This window comes from Prorops nasuta, unplaced genomic scaffold (genome assembly GCF_024137725.1).
Source record: "Prorops nasuta isolate Cenicafe-Biocafe unplaced genomic scaffold, Cenicafe_Pnas_1.2 PNAS00060, whole genome shotgun sequence".
NCBI lineage: Eukaryota > Metazoa > Arthropoda > Insecta > Hymenoptera > Bethylidae > Prorops > Prorops nasuta.
In genome coordinates this window covers 435,327-455,384 of record NW_027116857.1, presented here as the reverse complement: position 1 = coordinate 455,384, position 20,058 = coordinate 435,327, and the positions used below count along the sequence as shown (strand labels likewise).

General features: G+C 36.8%; 5 protein-coding genes across 11 annotated transcripts; 2 read left to right on the top strand and 3 right to left on the bottom strand.

The window, feature by feature from the left end:
- Positions 1–95: 95 nt before the first annotated feature.
- Positions 96–5,856, top strand: LOC136784569 (alpha-mannosidase 2-like). 6 transcript variants are annotated; one of them, XM_066745293.1, is made up of 8 exons: positions 96–752; positions 1,040–1,460; positions 1,519–1,611; positions 1,667–1,839; positions 1,901–2,034; positions 2,093–2,561; positions 2,624–3,148; positions 3,215–5,856. In XM_066745293.1, exons 2-8 carry the CDS (start codon positions 1,152–1,154, stop codon positions 4,881–4,883), a joined length of 3,372 nt encoding a protein of 1,123 aa, XP_066601390.1. In that variant the 5' UTR covers positions 96–752; positions 1,040–1,151; the 3' UTR covers positions 4,884–5,856. The 6 variants fall into 6 exon arrangements, with proteins under 6 accessions (XP_066601390.1, XP_066601389.1, XP_066601388.1 ...); XM_066745292.1 differs by having other exon boundaries at positions 98–400; positions 519–752; positions 2,624–5,856; XM_066745291.1 differs by having other exon boundaries at positions 98–439; positions 519–752; positions 2,624–5,856.
- Positions 5,857–5,992: 136 nt separating this feature from the next.
- LOC136784572 (hsp70-binding protein 1-like) lies at positions 5,993–8,341 on the bottom strand. The gene is made up of 5 exons (XM_066745300.1): positions 8,051–8,341; positions 7,735–7,969; positions 7,270–7,672; positions 6,396–6,633; positions 5,993–6,322 (listed from the first exon to the last, which is right to left on the bottom strand). The coding sequence occupies exons 1-5, from the start codon at positions 8,092–8,094 to the stop codon at positions 6,115–6,117; spliced, it is 1,128 nt and encodes a 375-aa protein (XP_066601397.1). The 5' UTR covers positions 8,095–8,341; the 3' UTR covers positions 5,993–6,114.
- Positions 8,342–8,453: 112 nt separating this feature from the next.
- LOC136784568 (uncharacterized) lies at positions 8,454–14,702 on the top strand. The gene is made up of 4 exons (XM_066745287.1): positions 8,454–9,358; positions 9,441–10,012; positions 10,090–13,053; positions 13,113–14,702. The coding sequence occupies exons 1-4, from the start codon at positions 8,586–8,588 to the stop codon at positions 13,271–13,273; spliced, it is 4,470 nt and encodes a 1,489-aa protein (XP_066601384.1). The 5' UTR covers positions 8,454–8,585; the 3' UTR covers positions 13,274–14,702.
- A 206-nt stretch (positions 14,703–14,908) lies between these two features.
- LOC136784573 (uncharacterized) lies at positions 14,909–16,423 on the bottom strand. Of its 2 annotated transcripts, none has more exons than XR_010824431.1 (4): positions 16,136–16,423; positions 15,684–16,060; positions 15,185–15,628; positions 14,909–15,026 (listed from the first exon to the last, which is right to left on the bottom strand). XR_010824431.1 is itself a non-coding variant. In XM_066745301.1 (4 exons), the coding sequence occupies exons 1-4, from the start codon at positions 16,421–16,423 to the stop codon at positions 15,273–15,275; spliced, it is 957 nt and encodes a 318-aa protein (XP_066601398.1). In that variant the 3' UTR covers positions 15,227–15,272. The 2 variants fall into 2 exon arrangements, 1 of the variants encoding a protein (XP_066601398.1); XM_066745301.1 differs by lacking the exon at positions 14,909–15,026 and having other exon boundaries at positions 15,227–15,320; positions 15,385–15,628.
- Positions 16,424–16,512: 89 nt separating this feature from the next.
- LOC136784571 (hexosaminidase D-like) lies at positions 16,513–19,802 on the bottom strand. Its single transcript, XM_066745299.1, has 8 exons — positions 19,771–19,802; positions 19,630–19,684; positions 19,198–19,413; positions 18,774–19,122; positions 18,436–18,706; positions 18,076–18,351; positions 17,917–18,003; positions 16,513–17,843 (listed from the first exon to the last, which is right to left on the bottom strand). The coding sequence occupies exons 1-8, from the start codon at positions 19,797–19,799 to the stop codon at positions 17,669–17,671; spliced, it is 1,458 nt and encodes a 485-aa protein (XP_066601396.1). The 5' UTR covers positions 19,800–19,802; the 3' UTR covers positions 16,513–17,668.
- Between the last annotated feature and the right edge of the window lie 256 nt (positions 19,803–20,058).

The window sequence follows — 20,058 nt, the reverse complement described above, 5'->3', positions numbered from 1 at the left end:
GTCGATAATGCAGATCTTTGTTTCATCGACTGGATAAACAGTAAAGCATAGTATGTGTGGTGTGTGTGTGTATATATCCCTATTCGTTGGTGGTGTGTGTTATGATGCCTCTCTCTCAGCTTTCACTTCCTCTCACACAGGTTTCTCATCTTAATCGTCTCTCAGTTCTTTCTCCCTAACCCTAATAACGACCCCAACCCTGCCATGGTCGGTCAGCATCATCGACCGACGCGACGCTCCCCGCCACATTCTGAAAGTAACGCAGAGTGCAGACGCCAGTTAAACTGCCAAGTAGAAGGAGCACTCAGCAGCAGCAGCAGCAAAAGTGTGGTGGTAGTAGCCAGCAGCAGCCAGCAGCTGCAGAACAGCAGAAGCAAAGAAGGGTGCGCAGAGTGTGTGTGTACGTGTGGAGACACGCTAAGAAGCCCGCACAACGCGTGTTCGTCCTTCGTTTTTCCTCCTTTTTGCTCAACCGTAACATAAGAATAAAATCAATCAACGATTAACCTTTGGACTAGGAATGTTGGAATCCACGAGCTCACGGTGCCTTGGCCATGACGCTTTCAACATTTTTGGATAACCTGACAGCGTATAACGGTAAAACGAACGCCCACTTGTGTCAGGATAACGAAACAGAGGGCTGCTACTAACGCAATGTTTACGCGCGAGTGCTGTCAGCTTTCCAGTGGATTATAATCATAATCATCATCTCGATGTTCGAATCACTCGGATGAAGAAGAAAAGAGGAACAGGTGAGAAAGCTATTGAGGTTGAGGTTCGAAATTAGACCGTTCCAGATATAAATTTACAGAATCTCTCGAATACTGGTGCGCATTGGCAGCACTTTCTCCCTCACACAAACACACATACCAACAGCACACGCGCGCGGAAAAACAATCCTTCGCCTCTCCGCGTTTATCGATCCGATTCGCCATGGGCTGCTCGCCGCTACTAGATAATTGGGCAAATTTTATTTTAATACCGGTTTATAACAAGTAGGACTGTGGATCGATGGTTAATTGGTTTTTATAAATTTCAGGTGGTAGTTCGGGTGATCCCATGAAGTCTCAGGGCAATAATTATCGACGTGCTGTAACCCAACTACCGCGTGGTGGAGGCTTCGGCGGCATTGATAACAAGAGGAATTAGCGATGTATCGGATCTTACGTCGCGGCTCAGGCCGCATTTGCCTATTAGCTGCTATCGCATTATCCCTGCTAGCATGTTTCTATTATATGAGCCAAACACAAGAACAAGTCCCAGTGCCGGCAGCTCAGCCAGCGGTTGCTCCAATAGCCTTTGCCGGTGATGCTGGCTCCTTCGTAGCTGATCTTGCGCTACGTCACGATCGATCGTCCTCGAAAGCGTCTTCCACGTCGACTGTCACCAACTGCCTTCGGCTCAAGACTAGAAAAGCCGATATAGACGCTCAACGAGAGTTTAGTAAATTTGACTTCCAGGTAATACAAAAATCTCTGAAGCATCGTTGATTCGAAATTCTATTCTACGTTGTTTCAGCCGTCATGGATGAGAAGCAGAGAATATTGGGACGAAAGTTTCGAAACGCGCTATGCAGAGCTGCGAAAGGATCCGAAGAGGCCAGCTCTAAAGGTTCTGCAACGATTTTTGTGAAATAGAAATTAGTTCTAATTATTCTGTTTTGCAGGTGATACTGGTGCCTCACAGTCATACCGATCCTGGATGGTTGAAGACGTTCGAACAGTATTTTCATAGCTCCACGAGAAGTATTTTGAACAATATGGTAGCGAAATTGCAACAATGGCCAAATATGACTTTTATATGGAGCGAAGTCTCTTTTCTTTCTCTTTGGTGGGAGAGGTAATAAGAAAAATGATGAGTATTAAGTAAGAAGGCTCTAAAAAGGCACATAAACTTTCAGTGCTCATCCGACGAAAAAGATGATCCTGAAGAGGCTGGTGAAGGAGGGCAGACTGGAGATTACAACTGGTGGTTGGGTTATGAGCGACGAAGCCTCGTCTCACATTTACGCGATGCTCGATCAACTGATCGAAGGTAAAAGAAGGATTTTTTGGTGAACACTGAATTCTAATAATTAATAATTGGTCCTTAGGTCATCAATGGCTCAAGGCCAATTTGGACGTAACGCCGGTATCCGGGTGGGCCGTTGATCCCTTTGGTCATGGTGGAACGATTCCTTTCATGCTTAAAGCTTCAGGAGCCACAGGCACTGTCATTCAAAGGATTCATTATGCCTGGAAACAGTGGTTTGCCAAGAAACAGTATGGTGACTTCATTTGGCAACAGGCTTGGGACCAAACTGGCACTGCCGATATGCTAACGCACAATCAGCCCTTTGATATTTACAACATCAAGCATTCATGCGGCCCTCATCCTCACGTTTGTCTTAATTTTGATTTTCGAAAGATACGTGGCGAATACACGGAATATTCCGCGAGGGCCGTCGAAATTACACCGAATAACGTCAAACAGATGGCTGAACTACTGCTAGAACAGTATTCGAGAACAGGATCACTTTTTACGCATAATGTTGTATTGATGCCGTTGGGGGATGATTTTAGGTGAGTAATTAATTCTCATACGCAAACAATATACTATATTGTAACTCTACTTACGTACGCAGATACGATCATGCAATTGAATGGGATCAGCAATATACCAATTACAAGACTTTGATGGATTATATCAACAATCGAAAGGAGGAGTACGGAAACGCAGAGATAATATTTGGGACACCAAAAGATTACTTTCAAGAGATAGAAAAGCGCGTTGAGAAGTTTCCAACTCTCACCGGTGATTTCTTTGTCTACTCTGATATTTTTAGCGAAGGTAGACCAGCCTATTGGAGCGGTTATTATACCACTCGACCGTACATGAAGATATTGGATAGAGAGCTCGAAGCTAATTTAAGATCGGCAGAGATCTTGTATTCTGTGGCGTTGAACGTGGCTAGACGCAAAGCCATAGATACAAAGTTGTACGAAACGCATTTTGAAAAGCTGGTAAAGGCAAGGAGAAATTTGGGCTTGTTTCAGCACCATGACGCTATCACGGGTACATCCAAGTCTTTCGTTATGAAGGATTACGCTCTTAAGTTATTCGAGTCAATCTCGGATACGATAAGTCTACAAAGTTTTGCGATTCAGTCGTTGATCGACGGCAGCGGCAGTGTAGGTGTTGTTAGTAGTAATACCAGTGCCATTGCAACCGCTAGTACCAGCTCAACTACAACCACTGCTACTACGAGATCGGTATACGTCTTGCCAGACTCGGACAGAGACAGCTATGAGAAGCTGGCCAAAAAAATACCAATCAGCTTGAAAGCTAAGGAAAGAAGAAAGGTCGTCTTATTCAACCCTCTGGCTCAGCGGAGGCAAGAAGTTATTAGTGTGAAGGTGACTTCATACAAGGTCAGAGTCTTGGATCCACGTGGAAGGCCAGTCGAGTACCAGATCGTCCCCGCAATAAATTCTAGTATTAGCATCTCTCACGATTCTTATACAGTATTGTTTATGGCAGATTTAGGGCCGTTAGCGATTGCCCTTTACGAATTGGAAGAAACGGAGAGGACACCCACTGAAGCGTTATCGACAATCTATTGCTCAAATTGTCAGAAGGATCCTGTCTTTACGACAAAACCAATGCAATTCGGCGATATTAAACTCGAAAATCATCGAATGAAACTTTTAATAGATGGTCAGAGTGGTTTCCTCAAGCGCATTACGAAGAAATCGAGTGGCAGAACGACACAGTGTTCTATAAGATTTGCAGCTTACTCGTCAGCACAATTTCATAGTGGCGCTTATCTCTTCATGCCAGATCCAAATCTGAGGGACGTCGAGAAGGAGATTCTCGAGGCTTACACGCCTCATCAGAAAATGCATATAATTAATGGTCCTTTAACTACCCGTCTCACGGTGGAATATGGCAAATTACTAACGCATCATCTCGCGATATATCATAAGGAAGGAAGTGCTTTGTCAGAGGCAATACATTTGAGAAATGTGATCGATTTTGAAACGCCGCCGAAGAATCGAGAAACAGAGATGTTTATGAGATTGGAGACCGATATAGTAAATGGTGAGCCACCAGAGTTTTACACTGACTCGAATGGCCAAGGAATGACGAAGCGTAAGAAGATAGAGAGAATCGGTATTGAAGGAAACTACTTCCCCATTACCACCATGGCTTATATAGAAGACACGCGACAGAGATTGACTCTTTTGGCGAATCATGGTCAGGGTGCAGCGAGCTATCAGCCGGGTTGGCTAGAAGTAATGTTAGATCGTAGAACGCTCTACGACGATTCGAGAGGGATGGGAGAGGGTTTGCTGGACAATCGAAAAACTTTGGCTAAGCATCTGTTGTTACTGGAGGAGACGGTCGAGGTCGAGGCAGAACTCGACAGAAAGAAAGATGAATACTCGATGCCGTCCCTTCTGGCGAATCAATTGAGCAACGCACTTAATTATCCTGTCAATATATTCGTGTTGGACTGGGTAGGAGGACCGAGAGAGGAGCTAAAAGAAAAAACGAGATCAGAGGTGAAACTATTGACGAGCAGTCTTCCTTGCGATGTGCACTTGATGAATTTGAGAACGAATCAGGACGACAAACTGCTCCATTATCCATCGAGTAAGGCTCTGATGATAATGCAAAGACAGGGCTATAGTTGTTCGTTCAACAATGATGTAGCAATGAGCCACTGCCCCTTCACTGAAGGAATATCCGAGGAGGTCGCTTTTTACGGACTATCAAACATAAGCATTAGCAGGACCACTTTGACCGGTATCGAAAAGCTGGAAGATTTAAAGGAAGGTCTGTCCAATGTACGCTTAAAGCCCATGGAAGTGCAAACATTTATGGTGAAGTTGTCGCGATAGGTGATGCACGACAGAGCTAAAAGCAACGTGTAGGAGGGTGACGTAACGCGAATGCGAAGATTGTACATATCAGTGCGCATCCCGCGGCGTCGCTCGGTGCGATGGCGAATAATGTAAATGCAATAGAAGCGTGATGTAAACAACAAAAATTGATAGATTTATTTTTTATAGAGATACTTTGATGTTTCTTCCACCTATCGGGCATTCCTTGTCCCTGTCCCTATCCTCATATCATTCACTGTAGCTAATTTTATTTCACTCTCTTTCGATCGCAGGAGGATAAAACAATCAACAATATACACATGTTCTTATTATACGGTAGGTATTGCAAAACGTGGCACGTCTAAAGCAATACGTTTTCTCTGGAAAATTTATTTTCTTACAATAATTATAGTCAGCTGCATGTATTTCTTTTTTATAAGCTATATTGCATCAAATTCAATAGTTGCCAACAATTGCTCTTTTGACAATTTGAAACAAAACATAATCACGAGTCACGTAGATGTGTGAGATCCGTGATTGTATTCTGGTACGTAAAAAAGCAATTATGTACCATCCACTTTGCACCTAAAGGATACGTAAATAGCTGTCAATTATGGTTGTGAAAGATTCATTTATTTTCGCAATACCAATCAATGTTTGTTCGTTTTTGGGCCCCTCAGCACTTATCAAACGCTGAAGCAAATTAATTTAAATGATCAATCATGACGCGTATTTTAATTAATTCGTGTTTTGTTACTACTGCAAATAAACTTTACGTACCAAGAATCTATACTTTACGTAACAGAAATTATAGTTTCAATACTTGCAGCTTACTTGCAATAATAACGGAGTGCGGCCTTAGCAATTACGAAGCACTGAATTGCATAAACACAACCCATGGTCATTGGACAGCTCGTGTTCGCACGACCATCAAAGTTCCACTTCTCCAAAACATTCATTCTGTTAGAACCACCCTGTCCTAGTAAATTGGATAATTGGATCACGTTCAAGTACTTTTAAAATGATCAACAAATTAATTTATTTCCACTTAAAACATATTATTAGTTTTAATATGAAAATAGATTGTTCTCATTGCGAAAAAATTCATTTATCTAATTCATAACAACTTCTAAAATATATATTTATTTAATTTATAACACATATAACTAGATTACATCAGGTTATATCTGTTATTTAAAATAGGTATTAGTATATATTTTTAAAATGTATTATAAAATATGTCATTCAATTATCTATCCTGATCAGTATCATGCTCAGAGAACAACAGATCTAATAAATTACGACATATAGTAACTTCTTCTACATTAACTTCTGGATTCATTTCTTTCAAATATTTCTCCAATACATCTTTTAAACCTAGTTCGGATCTTCTGCATTCTTTAAGCGCAGGTAGGAAATTATTTGTCAAGCCATTTAGAACATTCAATAATTGGTCTCTGTAATAATGTACTAAGTTTTATTTGTTCTCTTTTTGGAAAATATAAAAATGCTATAAAATCTTAAGCTTACCTTGTTTCTGGCAATAAATTTCCATTAGCTAGCATTCCTGTAACTTGTTGTATCAAACCCATATTTAATAAAGTAATCTTTACATCATCAGAATTATCTCTGTTGCATAAACTAGACAAAAGAAATGCAGACTTGATTTGTAACTTTTGGATAGGGCTTTGAATCGCTCTTAAAAGCACTGAGTAGCCATCATTTACATCCATATATTTTAAAGCCATTGGATGACCCCTTACAATGCCTGAAAAAATATAAATTCATACATAGAAAATGTCACGAAAACTACTGCAAAGTAATAACTTCTTTGTTACTGTTAATTCCTGGTTAAGAGTTCATTTTCCAAGACCGTTGGCAAACAATAAACCGACAAAAGAATTACTTTTTTACATCTCAATTCCAAACCATAAATGCTAATCTCATAAATAATCAATGCTTCTGTAATAGATAAAATCTTTTACTATCTTATACGTTTTCATTAGTGCAATTGATTATAACAATCCTAACTGAAAATCTTTATTTGATTATTACATATAAACATACGTTAGATCGAAATATTTCAACAATACCGAGAGCGAGTAAAACCAACTTCTAGACTTGAAAATGTTGTATTCTGCATAACATATAATATAACATATTTATCTTAATGTAAGTCAGATTTACTCATTCTAAATTTATGCACTACTTAATCTATCCTTTTACAGGATATTTAGATTCTCAAGTTTATATAAGTATGGGTTTAATTAAAGTAGTTTCGATGGTGTGATTGTTTTACATACGCGAGTGCAATCACGTATTTATAATATAACTTAAGGACTCTTAACCCAGGATCTACTGTGCTCATTAGTAAAATCAATTTGCAAAATGCATGTGGACTTACATGATACAGCATATAAAGCTTTGATTGTAACATTATCAGAATTATCTGTATCTACCATATTTAATAAAATAGGAAACAATCCAGTTTCTAAGATTCTCTCTTGACAGAAAGGATTATTCTGAGATAATTCAGCTATAATATTAGCTGTTCTCCATCTAATACCACTATGAGGAGAATTCAAACATGGACCAAATATTGCAAATCCTCCAATTTTATAAAAATCATTAGCAACATCAATGGAATCTACATAACTGGCAATCTTTTCTAATGCTGCATCATACTCTGAAGAATCATCCTCTGATCGTAAGTCATTTGCTTTTGACAAGGTTGCAATACTCTCTCGAAGCTCTTCTACTACATTTACAGTCATTGAATCTAATGCTTCTTGAAGGAACCTTTTTCTCTGTAAAAAATATTATTTAAGCTGCAGCAAAGCTTTTCCTTAAATAAGAGTAATCAAATTACCTCCTCATCAATAGGCTGACTATAATTGAAATTGTGACTTTGGGATCCAGCTTGGGATGCTTCTACGGAAAATCTTAATAAATCTTGTAGGTTAGTAGGTTGACTTGGTTGATTTGGCAAAACTCGATAACATTGTTCAGGAAGGTTAGATGATTGTTGACCTTCTATAGCTAAAGGTCTGGTACTGCTGGTTGCATGACCTTCTGCTTTCTTTTCTTCAGCTTTATTCAAAGATCTTCAATCATATTAAGTTAGATTAATTTCTCTTCATAAAATAACAAATATATTCATGACATTTAAGAAAGAAGTTACTCACTTGTCCATTTTTATATTCAATTTTGACTTATGCGATGCACCCATGTATTAAATAAAATATTCTAACAAAACTAATTAAAATTTTTAACAAGACAAATCATGGGAACTGCTCATGAAAATAATTTTTATTGTACGTTTGTGAAAGAACTACTCAACAGATTATGATCAGATTTAAATATCCCTTTTTTATATTGACTGCCGATCAGTGTATCTTATTTATACTTAATTCTTATTTGCTTCAATATATACTACAACACGCAGATAGTTCATCTCCAGCAGTCCAGTGGCAGCACGCACCCACTGGCACCCACCGCGCCGCGCGTCGTCTGGCGGAAGTAAGCGCTGACGCCAACTGACGCGCCATAAAAGCCACCTAACGGCAACATAGTTAAGCAAGGAACGCGTTCGCGTATTCGTAACCTCTGTTCCTTCTTTGATTCCTTTCTTCTGGTTCGATCGCGTTGATCGTTGATGTTCCAACCGACTCGGTGAGTGTGTTGTTTTCAAACATGGGGAGGTTATTTTTTTGAAATAATATGAGGGAATTAATGAACCGGGGTTTAGTTGTGTTATTAACTGTATTAAGCGGGTGTGTGTTACTGTACAATGCCTGGGGGCCAGTCTTAGCGGTAACGGCTTCCTTCTTCCTCGTGGCTTACGTCTGTTACTCGCTGGTAGTCAACGATAGCTTAGTGTCACCGCAAGCTTTTGACCTTTTCAACTATATTAAAGAAACCGCGTCCGTCCTTACAAAACTACTTCAGAAATCTTTTCTATTAGCATCCGGTCATCTGCAAAATTTCTGGAAAAACGTCAAAAGCAGCTACAGGGAAAGATTGGTAGATAAAATGCAAAGAAGAAAGAGGAGCTATCAACTCAGCAGCGATACGTGTATCAATTCCAGGGACACGTCAAGAATGAGCTTGGCTGGAGGGCTTAGTCCTATTCCTAAAGTAGGTTATTGTAGATCATTGTTAAATGATAGTGAAAATGGGGATCCAACCTGCAACCAGGTTGGTTCTTATGGAAAAACCACATCAACACCTTTGATGCCTGGGAAGATGGGAGATACAAGGAATGGTGATATCCAGAGCAAGTCTAACAGTACAGTTTGTAGGAGAAAATCTTCATTACAGTCCCTGAGTCATGTATTATCTCGGGGTGACAATGTTACATATTTTACTCCGAATGGGTCTCCATGGGGACAAAGTATCAGTCCACAAATGAGACCTAAAGCTGCTGGTGTCAAAACAGTTCAGACAGTTGCTGGTCCTTTATTAGCTTCAACTAGGTACAATATAGATTCCAAGTAAGTATGATAGTTTTCAGATTTTAATTATTCATAAGAAAGATTATTTCAAAGTGTACATTATTTTTAACTGATTTCATAGAGTCTACACGGATATAATGTCTCCTGGACTAACAACAAGATTAAGTAAATATGCTACTGAGGCAAATACAAAGCTAACTCATCAGCCACAGTATGGTACAGGCCAATTTCCAAAAGTAAATCTTAATGCGAATCCAATTCCAGTGATAAATACTAAATCTATAAAATTGAGAGCACAGAATACCATTAGAGTTGCACCTCCAGAAGCTATCAAATATTGCCCTCCGGAAAAGCAAAAGATTCTTTCATCTGTATGTCACAATGACTACATATCTGTAGCCCCTAGTGCAGCTGTACGAGAGATATCTCTGAAAAGACACGTGTCCAAGGAAGATGTTATGTCTGAAGCTGTTAAGAAGCAACGTACTGATATAATTTTCAGCAGTGATCTGACAGGCATTGAGGAGGCTAAAGGCAAAAGAGGCAGGGACGAATCAAGATCTGAGGAAGAGATCTCTCCTCAAAATAAATCTGTAAGACCAGCCAAACGAACTAAAACACCTTCTTGTTATGATATCATAAACTCACTCACTTCAAGCATCAATGTTACGTCTGGTCTTAAGCGAAAAGCTAGTAAGTATCTATGTAAAATCATATTTTTTCTATTTTTCAAATGAATGATATCAATTAAAATCTAAATTCTATTTCAGTCGATAGTTCGCGGAGCGAGACTCCGGATTCTGGAAAACACTTTAAGTCTCATGATGCAGTGCAAAATGCAAGCTCACAAAGCATCTTAGACCTACAAAAAGATAAGTCGGTGCAGAGTGAACCGAGCTCTAGCGACAAAACGCCGGAGGTTTCAAGCGGAATTCAAAAGAAATCGCTTTCACTCGAAGAACCACCTTTGGAAGACACGTATAAATTATTAAAAGAAAGTTTAATAAGATCTAAGAAGCTGATTTCTGCAGCACCGTTGAAAACTAAGGAGCCGAATGATCCGGTGTTGAAAAAATCTGCAGAGTTAACGGATAAATTATTCATGCGAGCCGAGCCAAGAATAAATGATAAATTAAAAACACTTGTAAACGAGCATACAAAAATAAAACCGAAGTTCGCTTCGGAAAACGTTGAGGAAATTCGAAAGGAAGATATAGTAAATATGCGAAAGACTAGCATGAGAGCTAGGCTGCAAAGTATGTTTGATGCCATTTCGGGAAAAGCTCCGAGCAAAATCAATCCAGATATCGTGATCCAGGCTGAAGAAATCGCTGCTAGTCCAGCCGTTTCAACCCCAGTCACACGAGTATCCTTGAATTCTTGCACAACAACTACAACGGTCAACACTTCTCCAATAGCCACTTCGGCCATAGCACCAACAATTTCTCCGTTAAATCACAATCAAAGTGAAAAACACGTAACTTTCAGTTTATTACCGACCGAGACGAAAAGCAAAATTGAATCAAGCTTTCCCGTTCCTAAGTTGAATACCACAGTCAAGAAAGATGATTGTTTACCAGCAAGCACTTCCAATATTACTTCCAGTACCAGCTCGATTCTCTCTAGTCCTAAATCTATAGAAGCTCCCCAATTTAATTTTACCGCTTTAAAATCAGACGCAATCTCAACGACAATGAATACTTTTTCATTCCATACAACGACCAACACTACTTCATCGGTTTCCATACCTAGCAGCACAGCTATCAGCAATACCACTGCAAGCTCTTCTGCACCTTCGACTTCCAGTTCTATGAATTTCATGACAACTGCAAGTGCGACTAACACCAGGACAACGCCAGGTTTTACTGGTTTTAATACTAGTGCAATGCAGCCCCAAAAATCACCGCCAGCTGTGAGTTTCAAAGGTCCAACAACTTCAACTACAATTTTATCAACTCCAGCTACTACCTCGCCACAATTTAGTTTACCAAGCATGTCAAATACTGTTAATGCAACTAAAATCACGACAACGACGAGTACACCTACGTCAGGATCCCTATTCTCGTCTTCAACGGAAACACCAAAAAACAGCTTGTTCACCTTCGGAGCTAAGACTACTACGAATAATCCGCAGACTCCTAAAACTGAAAGCTTTACTTTTACCGGATCTTCAAATACTCCAAACACTGAAAACTCTATAATTAGAACGAATACACAGAATACATCTATTGCGCCTATGACGACAGCGAATTTTCCTTCTGAAAGAAAAACTTCACCAATATCAGCAACCAGTGCTTTTGGAAAAACGATCACCGGCACACCGGCGTTTGCGTCTACATCGTCGAAATTTACGTTTGGAGCTAATACTACTAATACCAATGCCGTTACCAATAAGCCTATGTTTACATTTGGTGCTACGTCAAAAACAGAGGATGGAGATAAGCCGAAAACAACAGTTGCTTTTGGAATCGGCATAACCAGTGCTACTAATCCAATTCCTGCATTTGGCACTCCCTCAACCAGTACTACCACACAAATCTCTGCTTTTGATACGTCTTCCACGAGTAATTCACAAGTATCAGTTTTTGGTACACCATCGACTAGCTCCAGTAACTTACCATCAGCTTTCACCACTCCATCGATCAGTAGTAATATTCAAGGGCCGACTTTTGGTATACCTGCAACGACTAGTCAACAATTTGGTTCAACGAACACCTCAATATTTGGCAACACGTCGAATAATCTTTTTGCATCTACTGGGAATACTTTTGGTACTCCAAAAACTACATCAATCACGACGACCGTTCCAATTTTTGGTGGCCCCATTCAAGGAGCTACAACCACAGCCTCTATGGTTTTTGGTACAGCTAATCAGAGAGCTACAATTACCACAAGTCCAGTGTTTGCATCAACTAGTCAAGGATCTACTACATCAGCTACTACAATTTTCGGTTCAGCAGTCTCAAGTGCTACGCCATCTACAGCTACTGTTTTTGGAACGACCACTACCAGTAGCATTCCCAGCCTTTTTACCAATAGTAGCTCTAGCACCAATGCCAATTCTACAACTTCCTCGACTACGATGTTCAGTCAAAGCGGAAGTATTTTTGGACAAACGAAGTCTCCAACTTCCTTTGTATCCAGTCCAGTAACATTTGGAAGCGGTAGCTCAGTGTTTGGTCAGACTGCTCAGCCAGCTTTTGGCGGCAATAATACAACGATCACAACGACTGCATCATCATTTAACTCTATCAGTACTACTCCTGCATTTGGTACATCCGGTCAATCAGCAGCAACCTCTGCTGTTCCAGCAGCTTTCAGACCTTCTGCACCTGCCTCTGTTTCCAGTCCCGTTTCTGCTTTTGCCACGAATAACACAGCAACTCCAGTTTTTGGATCAACAACGTCCTCTTCTGGTTTCGGCGGCGCTGCTAGTTCCTTCGGCTCTCAAAATACCAACAATATTTCCTTCGGAAAAACTACAGGGTTTGATACTGGTAGTTCGCCTTTTGCCACTCAAGCAGCGACGACTTCAGCCTTTGGATCTCCAGCAGCATCCACCTCGGGCTTCGGAGCTAACAAAACTGGTACCTTCTCCTTTGGTACTAATTCATCCACTCAAGCCAATGCTACTTTCACCTTTGGAGGAAGTTCTAGTACTACTACTAATAATAATCAAAATAGTGGCTCTAATACAGCACTTTTCCAATTTGGAGGAAATAATTCCAAACCAGGTAAATTAATCGGAAGGAAACCAGTTTGATTAAGATTTTTAAACTTAATTTTATTTTAGCCTCGGCTGGATTCAACTTCACTTCTCCAACTGCAGCTCCTATTGCTTCCTTTGGAACGCCTGCAACGCCCACTTTTAACGCTACTCCAGGAATGTTTAGTATCGGAAGCGGCTCTACTGCACCGAGATCCAGAACAACACGAATAAAAAAGACAAGATGATGGAGAATGTAAATTGTTTCGGGAACGTTCAAATTTTCGCTCCCTATGGAAACGTGGTGTGGAAATTAGTTTAATAACAGTGACTCCATGGAATTTCTTAGTTTATTTCAATTTCTTGCTGTGGTTTTTTCTCAAATCAATGAAAAAAACTGGACAAAATTATACCAAGGAATTTTTGAACGATTACGCAGATTCTTTATTAACAAACAAATAAGGCTTGATTATTGCCTTTCATTTATATAGATTATTGCTTTGTATAACTTTGCATAAATTTTGGAGGTACTATTTTTCAAATTAATTTTAATGAATACTTTCTGGTTTTATCAGATTTTAATCGCTATAAAGTATATAGCCAGTATGTTTTATATTTCAGAAATATATCAAGATATAATTTGAAAAGTAAATATTTGATCTTGAAAGATCCATTTGATATTTTTATTGTTTTCATTACTTAAATTTGTACTTGATATAATATTGTATGATATTTTGTTAAGTTTTAATGAAGGATTGAGTGCAAAATTAAGTAATTTTGTAAGCAATACTTCAATGTAATATCTTCTGGTGACGTCGAGGAGAAAATAATTTTAGTTTTGTTCAGCCAAAAGTTTTGGAGGTAAAAGGTTATTTAAAGCCAATCGTAGGACGCAAAAACTATTAGTATACCACTGAAAATTACTTGAAAAGTAATGACGAATATAAATAATGTTTCTAGAATTTTTGTACTTTTAAGAAACCCAAGTTGCACTTGTTAATAATATAAGACTGTCCATTTGTTTAGAAATAGCTATTGCAGAAATATTTTTTCTCTCGTTCTTTTTTTTTTGTTCAAGATATTTGAATTTTTTGTTAATAGCTCCTAAACTAAGCAAGGTGCTGTGTATAATGCGTAATCAATGAATTTGTTAAAGCTTAACGCATAGATTTTGTTCACTTAAAAGTTCAATGGCAGAAGGTATGCTGTTGTAATTAAGAATTGGATATATTGTACAGACTCTTAATAAGACACTTTATTTTGTTCTTTAAACCAAGTCTGATACGTATATATCTTTGAAATATTTGTTTACTGATAAAGAGAAATTGAATTCTTCAGCAAGACAACGACAAGAAATTACAAAGTTACTTTTACTTCGAATGAAGTGAAAATTGTACAATTCTACTATTGATAATCTAACGCCTGTATGGCTAATTACGGGCATGTAATTGCAGGAAAAATAATATAATATTTATCAGTATCTCATTCAACCGAGACATGAAGAAATTTATCATTTTGTAATAAGTCTAATACGTGTGTGAATGACGATATAGTACATACATCAACAAAAAATAATAAATTATATTCTCATATTATTCGACGAAAATTAAAGTTTTCTCAACATTGTCATCCAATCAATTTATATATCTGTTAAAAAGAATACATAACACAAATTTATTTTAAGGTATTCTTTTTCACTCCTCACACAATTAGCATTAGAATTTTGTAAAGTATTGTTCCAATTCAGATAATTTCTAAAAATGTAAAATTTTAGTTAGAATGTATTAGTATATTTATTATTATATAAATTACTTGTAAATAGTATTGTTGCTGAACATTAGCTGCTGATTCTGCTTTGTTCAATAGGTTTTTGTAACGCTCTTCCAGTTGAACTATTAATTTATCAAAGTCAGCTTGTTTTTCACTACTAATACAGGCTAGTAATTCGTTTCTTTGACGTTGAAGCTTTAAATTAAGCACTTTTATTTCTTGATCCTTGCTCTAAAATCATAATTTTATAAATAATATATCTAGACATATGTATAATTAAAAAATTGATTAGAGACTTGTATCGTCTGGCAAATAGTATTTTTACAATCCTGTTCGAGTTTTTCTTTTGATTTTTCTAATCTATCCAAAGCTCTTCTTAGCATATTTACTTTTGACATTAAGTCTTGATTTTGGACAGAAACATTCATGTCTTCTCTCATCTTATCCATTTCCTCTTTCATCTTTTTGTAGTGATCGTTAACCATTGCATGAATTTTTCCCTCCTGGGAGGAATATGGCATTATTCTAAAATATATTTAAAATACAACAATCATTTACTGCCATAATCTCAAAATTTTTCTATAATTACATTTTTAGTCTCCTGTAGAAGCTTGTGTTCCAGTTCTTCAATCTGTTTCTTTAAATTATCTAGTTCTTCGCTTTTTCTCGACTCTTTCTGTGATATCTCTTTATCTTTCTGTATAATACAATTATCTTTTGCTTCTAATTCCTCGTTTTTTTTCCTTATAACAAATTCGTACTGCTGGCCAAGGCTCTTTAATTTTTCCATGTTTTTTTCCAAAAGCTCTTTTCCTTTCTTCATTTCGGCTAGACTAAAAAGAATTCAATTAAAACTTCAGCTCGCTTTATAGAGATATGTGAAATTACTTGGTTTTCAAAGACTCATTTTCTGATATTAGATTTTCAATATTAGTCTGCAACTTTAATTCATGAAGAGAATACTTTTCCTTGGCATGGAAAAGATCCAGTCCTAATTTTTCATTTTGTTCCTGAAGTTCGCGAATAACAGAAATTAAAGTATCTATTTGCTCTTTGCAAGTCTTTCCTTGATTTAAATTTGTTTCATCATTAATATAGGAATCTATCGTAGACGAATTGGAGCCAGTGTTGGATGCAGAATTGATCTCGCAACATTTTTGCGTAGGCTTATAAAAAAGATCTTGATGCAGAAATGCATTTGACTTGGAGCAAACTTTCTGAATCTGCGGAGAGCTCTCCACGTCGCTGGACGAATGTGTATTAGTCTGGAAAAGTTTACATTTCAAAGTTTGTCATCCTTAATGGTAAACAAAATGAATTGAATATTTTTCAATAATTACAGCGTTGAATGATTTGCGTAAAGGAAATAAAAGCCCATTCGCAGGAGGCTTACTAAAGATACCACTAATCTGGCCTGATTTTAACTGATAATAGAATTCTAATAGGTACTCATTTCTAAGCTTTCGCTGTTTAGATTCGTTCAGTTTTACTAGCCATGCTTTAGAAAGTTGAATATCACTCGCTTCCAAAACGGACAAGGACGATTTGATGCATGACAAAATTTGTTTAAATTCTTCGTCCAATTTTATTGCTTCTCTCTGATTTTCATCTCCTGGTATTCTTGGCATTATTCTGCAGATAATAGAGATAATATCCGTTAGACAGGAGTGATTGTAGTGATGTTTTGACAGCTGTGAAAAATACCGTTGCCACTAGTAGCAGATCAAACTGTATGTATGTGTGTGTTCACCAAACTATTCACAAAGCTATATATACTATACATATATACATAATTTATTTATACACAATACTCCTTGTCGATTAATAATTATACTCGTTTTTCAATGTACATTGAATTTTAAGAAATATGGCACAAAATATTCTATAAAATAAAATTACATTTTCCCTCGAGCATAATACAGGTACTACAATATAGATCTGTGTAGGATATGCCGTCTAAAATGCCCCAAATTCTAATTAAAGTGCTTTTGTAACAAAAGTTGAAATAATGAGAAAATTTTATTATTAAAAAATAAAAGGAGGGCGCTAAAGTGTGAGAGATAAAGAGACAGTCTATTTTGCGATTTCTATCTACTTCTGTTTATCTTGAACCGATAAGATGAGCGCATCCTTGCTACAAACATTAGTATCTAGGGCTATTTAAGGGGTAATACAACCGGTATACATATAATTTGAGAACAACAATATATTGGTTAGATATGCCCGCTAGTACTACAAGAGAAGTACAAAGAAAACATAAATCTTCATTGTATTGTACTAGACATAGTATCATATCATATATATTAATTTTCAAGATCATTGTTAAGAATACCATTGATAATTAATTAGTCCGTTAGCAGAAAGTGGATTGAAGATCTACGGACTAAACTACAGCTTCGATTGACGAAGAAAAATGAATCGACAAGCAACAATAAAGTTAAAATTGTCAAGAATAAATATATTCTAATGAATTACACTATTCCTAATTGCTACGTATCACAGAATAGCTCGTAAAAAACAAAATTCAAGAATGAAGACTGTAATTTCTTTATACTTTTTTTCGGGTATTAAAATAAATATATTTTTATTTTCTATATAAAATTAGAGATTAATCGCTATATATATAGCTATGATACGGTTATCGCATTTAAAAAAAATATATTGTATAATATTATAAATTTTAATATTACATGTAGTTAATATAATATTAAAATATATGCATAATATTATAGAATATTATAAAAATATCCTTATTGCCAAATTGCGCGCAATTTTGTGCAAGTCCTACTCCTTTGAGCATCGGAGTCAACTAATTTTGCGCAATTGTTGATTGGAAATTAATTGAGATCGTAATCGAGTGTATATTCGAAAAACTATGCGCGATTACTCAATTTTATTTGATTTTCAGTAGTTTGCTTTAAGTCTATCAGCTTTAATTTCATGGGTTCTATGTGTGTTCCCAGCCATTCGTCGATCATTGACGGATAAAAAATACTTTCCATTTGTACTCGAAGGTATCCTTCCAACGAAGATAATTCAAATAATAAACTAAAATAAAACTTATTTTATAAGAAATAATTTCATTAATATTTTCAATTCAACAGAGAATTATTTTACTCACTCTGTAAACGCTGGTACTAAGCTTTCCAACTGCATAGGATTTGTGTAATTATTGGCCACTTGCCATGGATTCATCCATGTTAGTATTCTGAGAACAACAAATCCTATTTTAAAACGTTAATGTAGCAAATTATAAATCAATTAATAAAAAATTACATACTGTTCGCTATTGGTAATATTATGATACTTTGTTCTAAAATTTAAGAACCATTCAACGCCAACAGCGATTTGCCATCCAGGAAACAATAATTTGCTTGGAATCGGAGCAGGTCTCGGTTGTGGTGTAATATGCAAAGGATGATCCACATATCCAAGACTTTTAGCTACTTGAACGTGTGTTTGTACTGAATATCCATGAAGCCAGACTTTCAAACACATGGCTAAAGATGGAATAGCCGTTGGTAATAACTCACTCATTGTAGCATAATGATCGTACCTAAAGATAAAATTGGTACCGATCATTGCACTTTATTCTGGTTTATTTGTTTAGTTATGAAATCAGTTTGACTTTAAGATTTACCTAGACCAACCAGTGAACGCAGTTCCCCTAAATTCACGTATTTTATTTACATGGGTACTTAATTCTTCCAACCACCTTTCATGATTGCTTATATGATGTTGAATTATCGGTATATGCTGACAAGAACCTGTAGCTCCTTTAAAAGCAGTTGCTGACCAAACATTTGGAAAGACTGTACTGTATTTGTCCCACAGATCTGTAGATAACGCGAAATTTTCTCGCGAATTGTAATGCCAGATCATTGGTTCAACGTATTTGCCAATATAGTATTCTGAAAGTAACCGATACTTGTGAAATAAAATATAGAAATAATTAAAATATGCTAAGTATCATAATACCATTTAAAACCTGTAAGTCTATAGCCCTTAGCATGTCATCCCAGATTATGATTTTTAAGCAAGGGTACATTTCTTGTATATACTGAGCAATAGCTAAAACGTGCTCCAGGTATAAAGCTGCCTTGCCATGTTTATTGGCAGCAGCTCGTTTTGTGCAAACAGAACAAAGTCCCAAATGCCAAACTTCATCAGCACCTATGTGCAGGCACTGAATATCTGGGTGAAAGCTAATAATCTGACGAATTAAGGATTTTACTAAAGGAAGAGTGCCAGGATTAGATGGACAAATAGAACTTGGAAAATTTTGAACTTCTCTCAGAGATCTCCATTCATCGTGCTTCAGAATAAACTGTAATAAAAAGTAATTTTCAATATTTTGAACAAATTATTAGGAACAAAAATAATATATAAAAAACTTTTAAACCTCCATATGACCAAAAGTTTGCACTAAAGGAACAACTGCAAGCCCAGAGTCTCCTGCTATTTGTAAAATTTGCCTTGCTTCCTGAGTTGTGTAGCCACTGGCTAAGCTGTTTGGTCCGTTGCTCCCAATAGGTGAGAGTTCCCGATTGTATGGAAATGTGTCTTCCCATTCCAATAATAGTCCTGTTGCACCCCATGTTCGCAACAGTGGAAATAACTGGAATAAATTCACAAAAATTCATTACAAAAATTTAGATTACTGTGAACATAAAAAAGAGAACTCAAAAATGTAGTAAGCATGCAGAAATAATCTAATTTTTTCACACAGAGCTCCTAAAATACTTTTCCTTATTGCCTTAGAGTTGCTTTTTGCAGCAAGCATGAGTTAAGTTAAATGTAAACAAAAATATTATTATAGAATGTTCTGGTAAACCTTTTCAAAATAAGAAACCTTTGGTGGGGCGCCTTTTAGATCGAGGTGAACGAGTCTGCAATAAGAATAACAATTTTCTGTGAAAAATCATCAATTCCATAGAATTGTCATTATACTTTATAGCAGACGATCAATGTTTACCTATGCGAGCCAGACGTCAAGGCATCCATCTTTTCGCGGCCATTACTCAATACGTAACTCAACTCAATTACTTATTAAATTTTACGCCACAAAAAAAAAAAACACTTCTTTCTTCAATAGTCAAAATAAAATTTTAATAACAAGAAAAAGAATTAAATAAAAATGTTATCAACTAGTTATTTTAAGTATCTTTAAATTTTCATTTGCACATGCAAGTTTTTTTTTTCGTTGGAAAAAGAGAATTACTCAATACTATTAGCATAAACGAAAATGTTGTCAGAATGATAA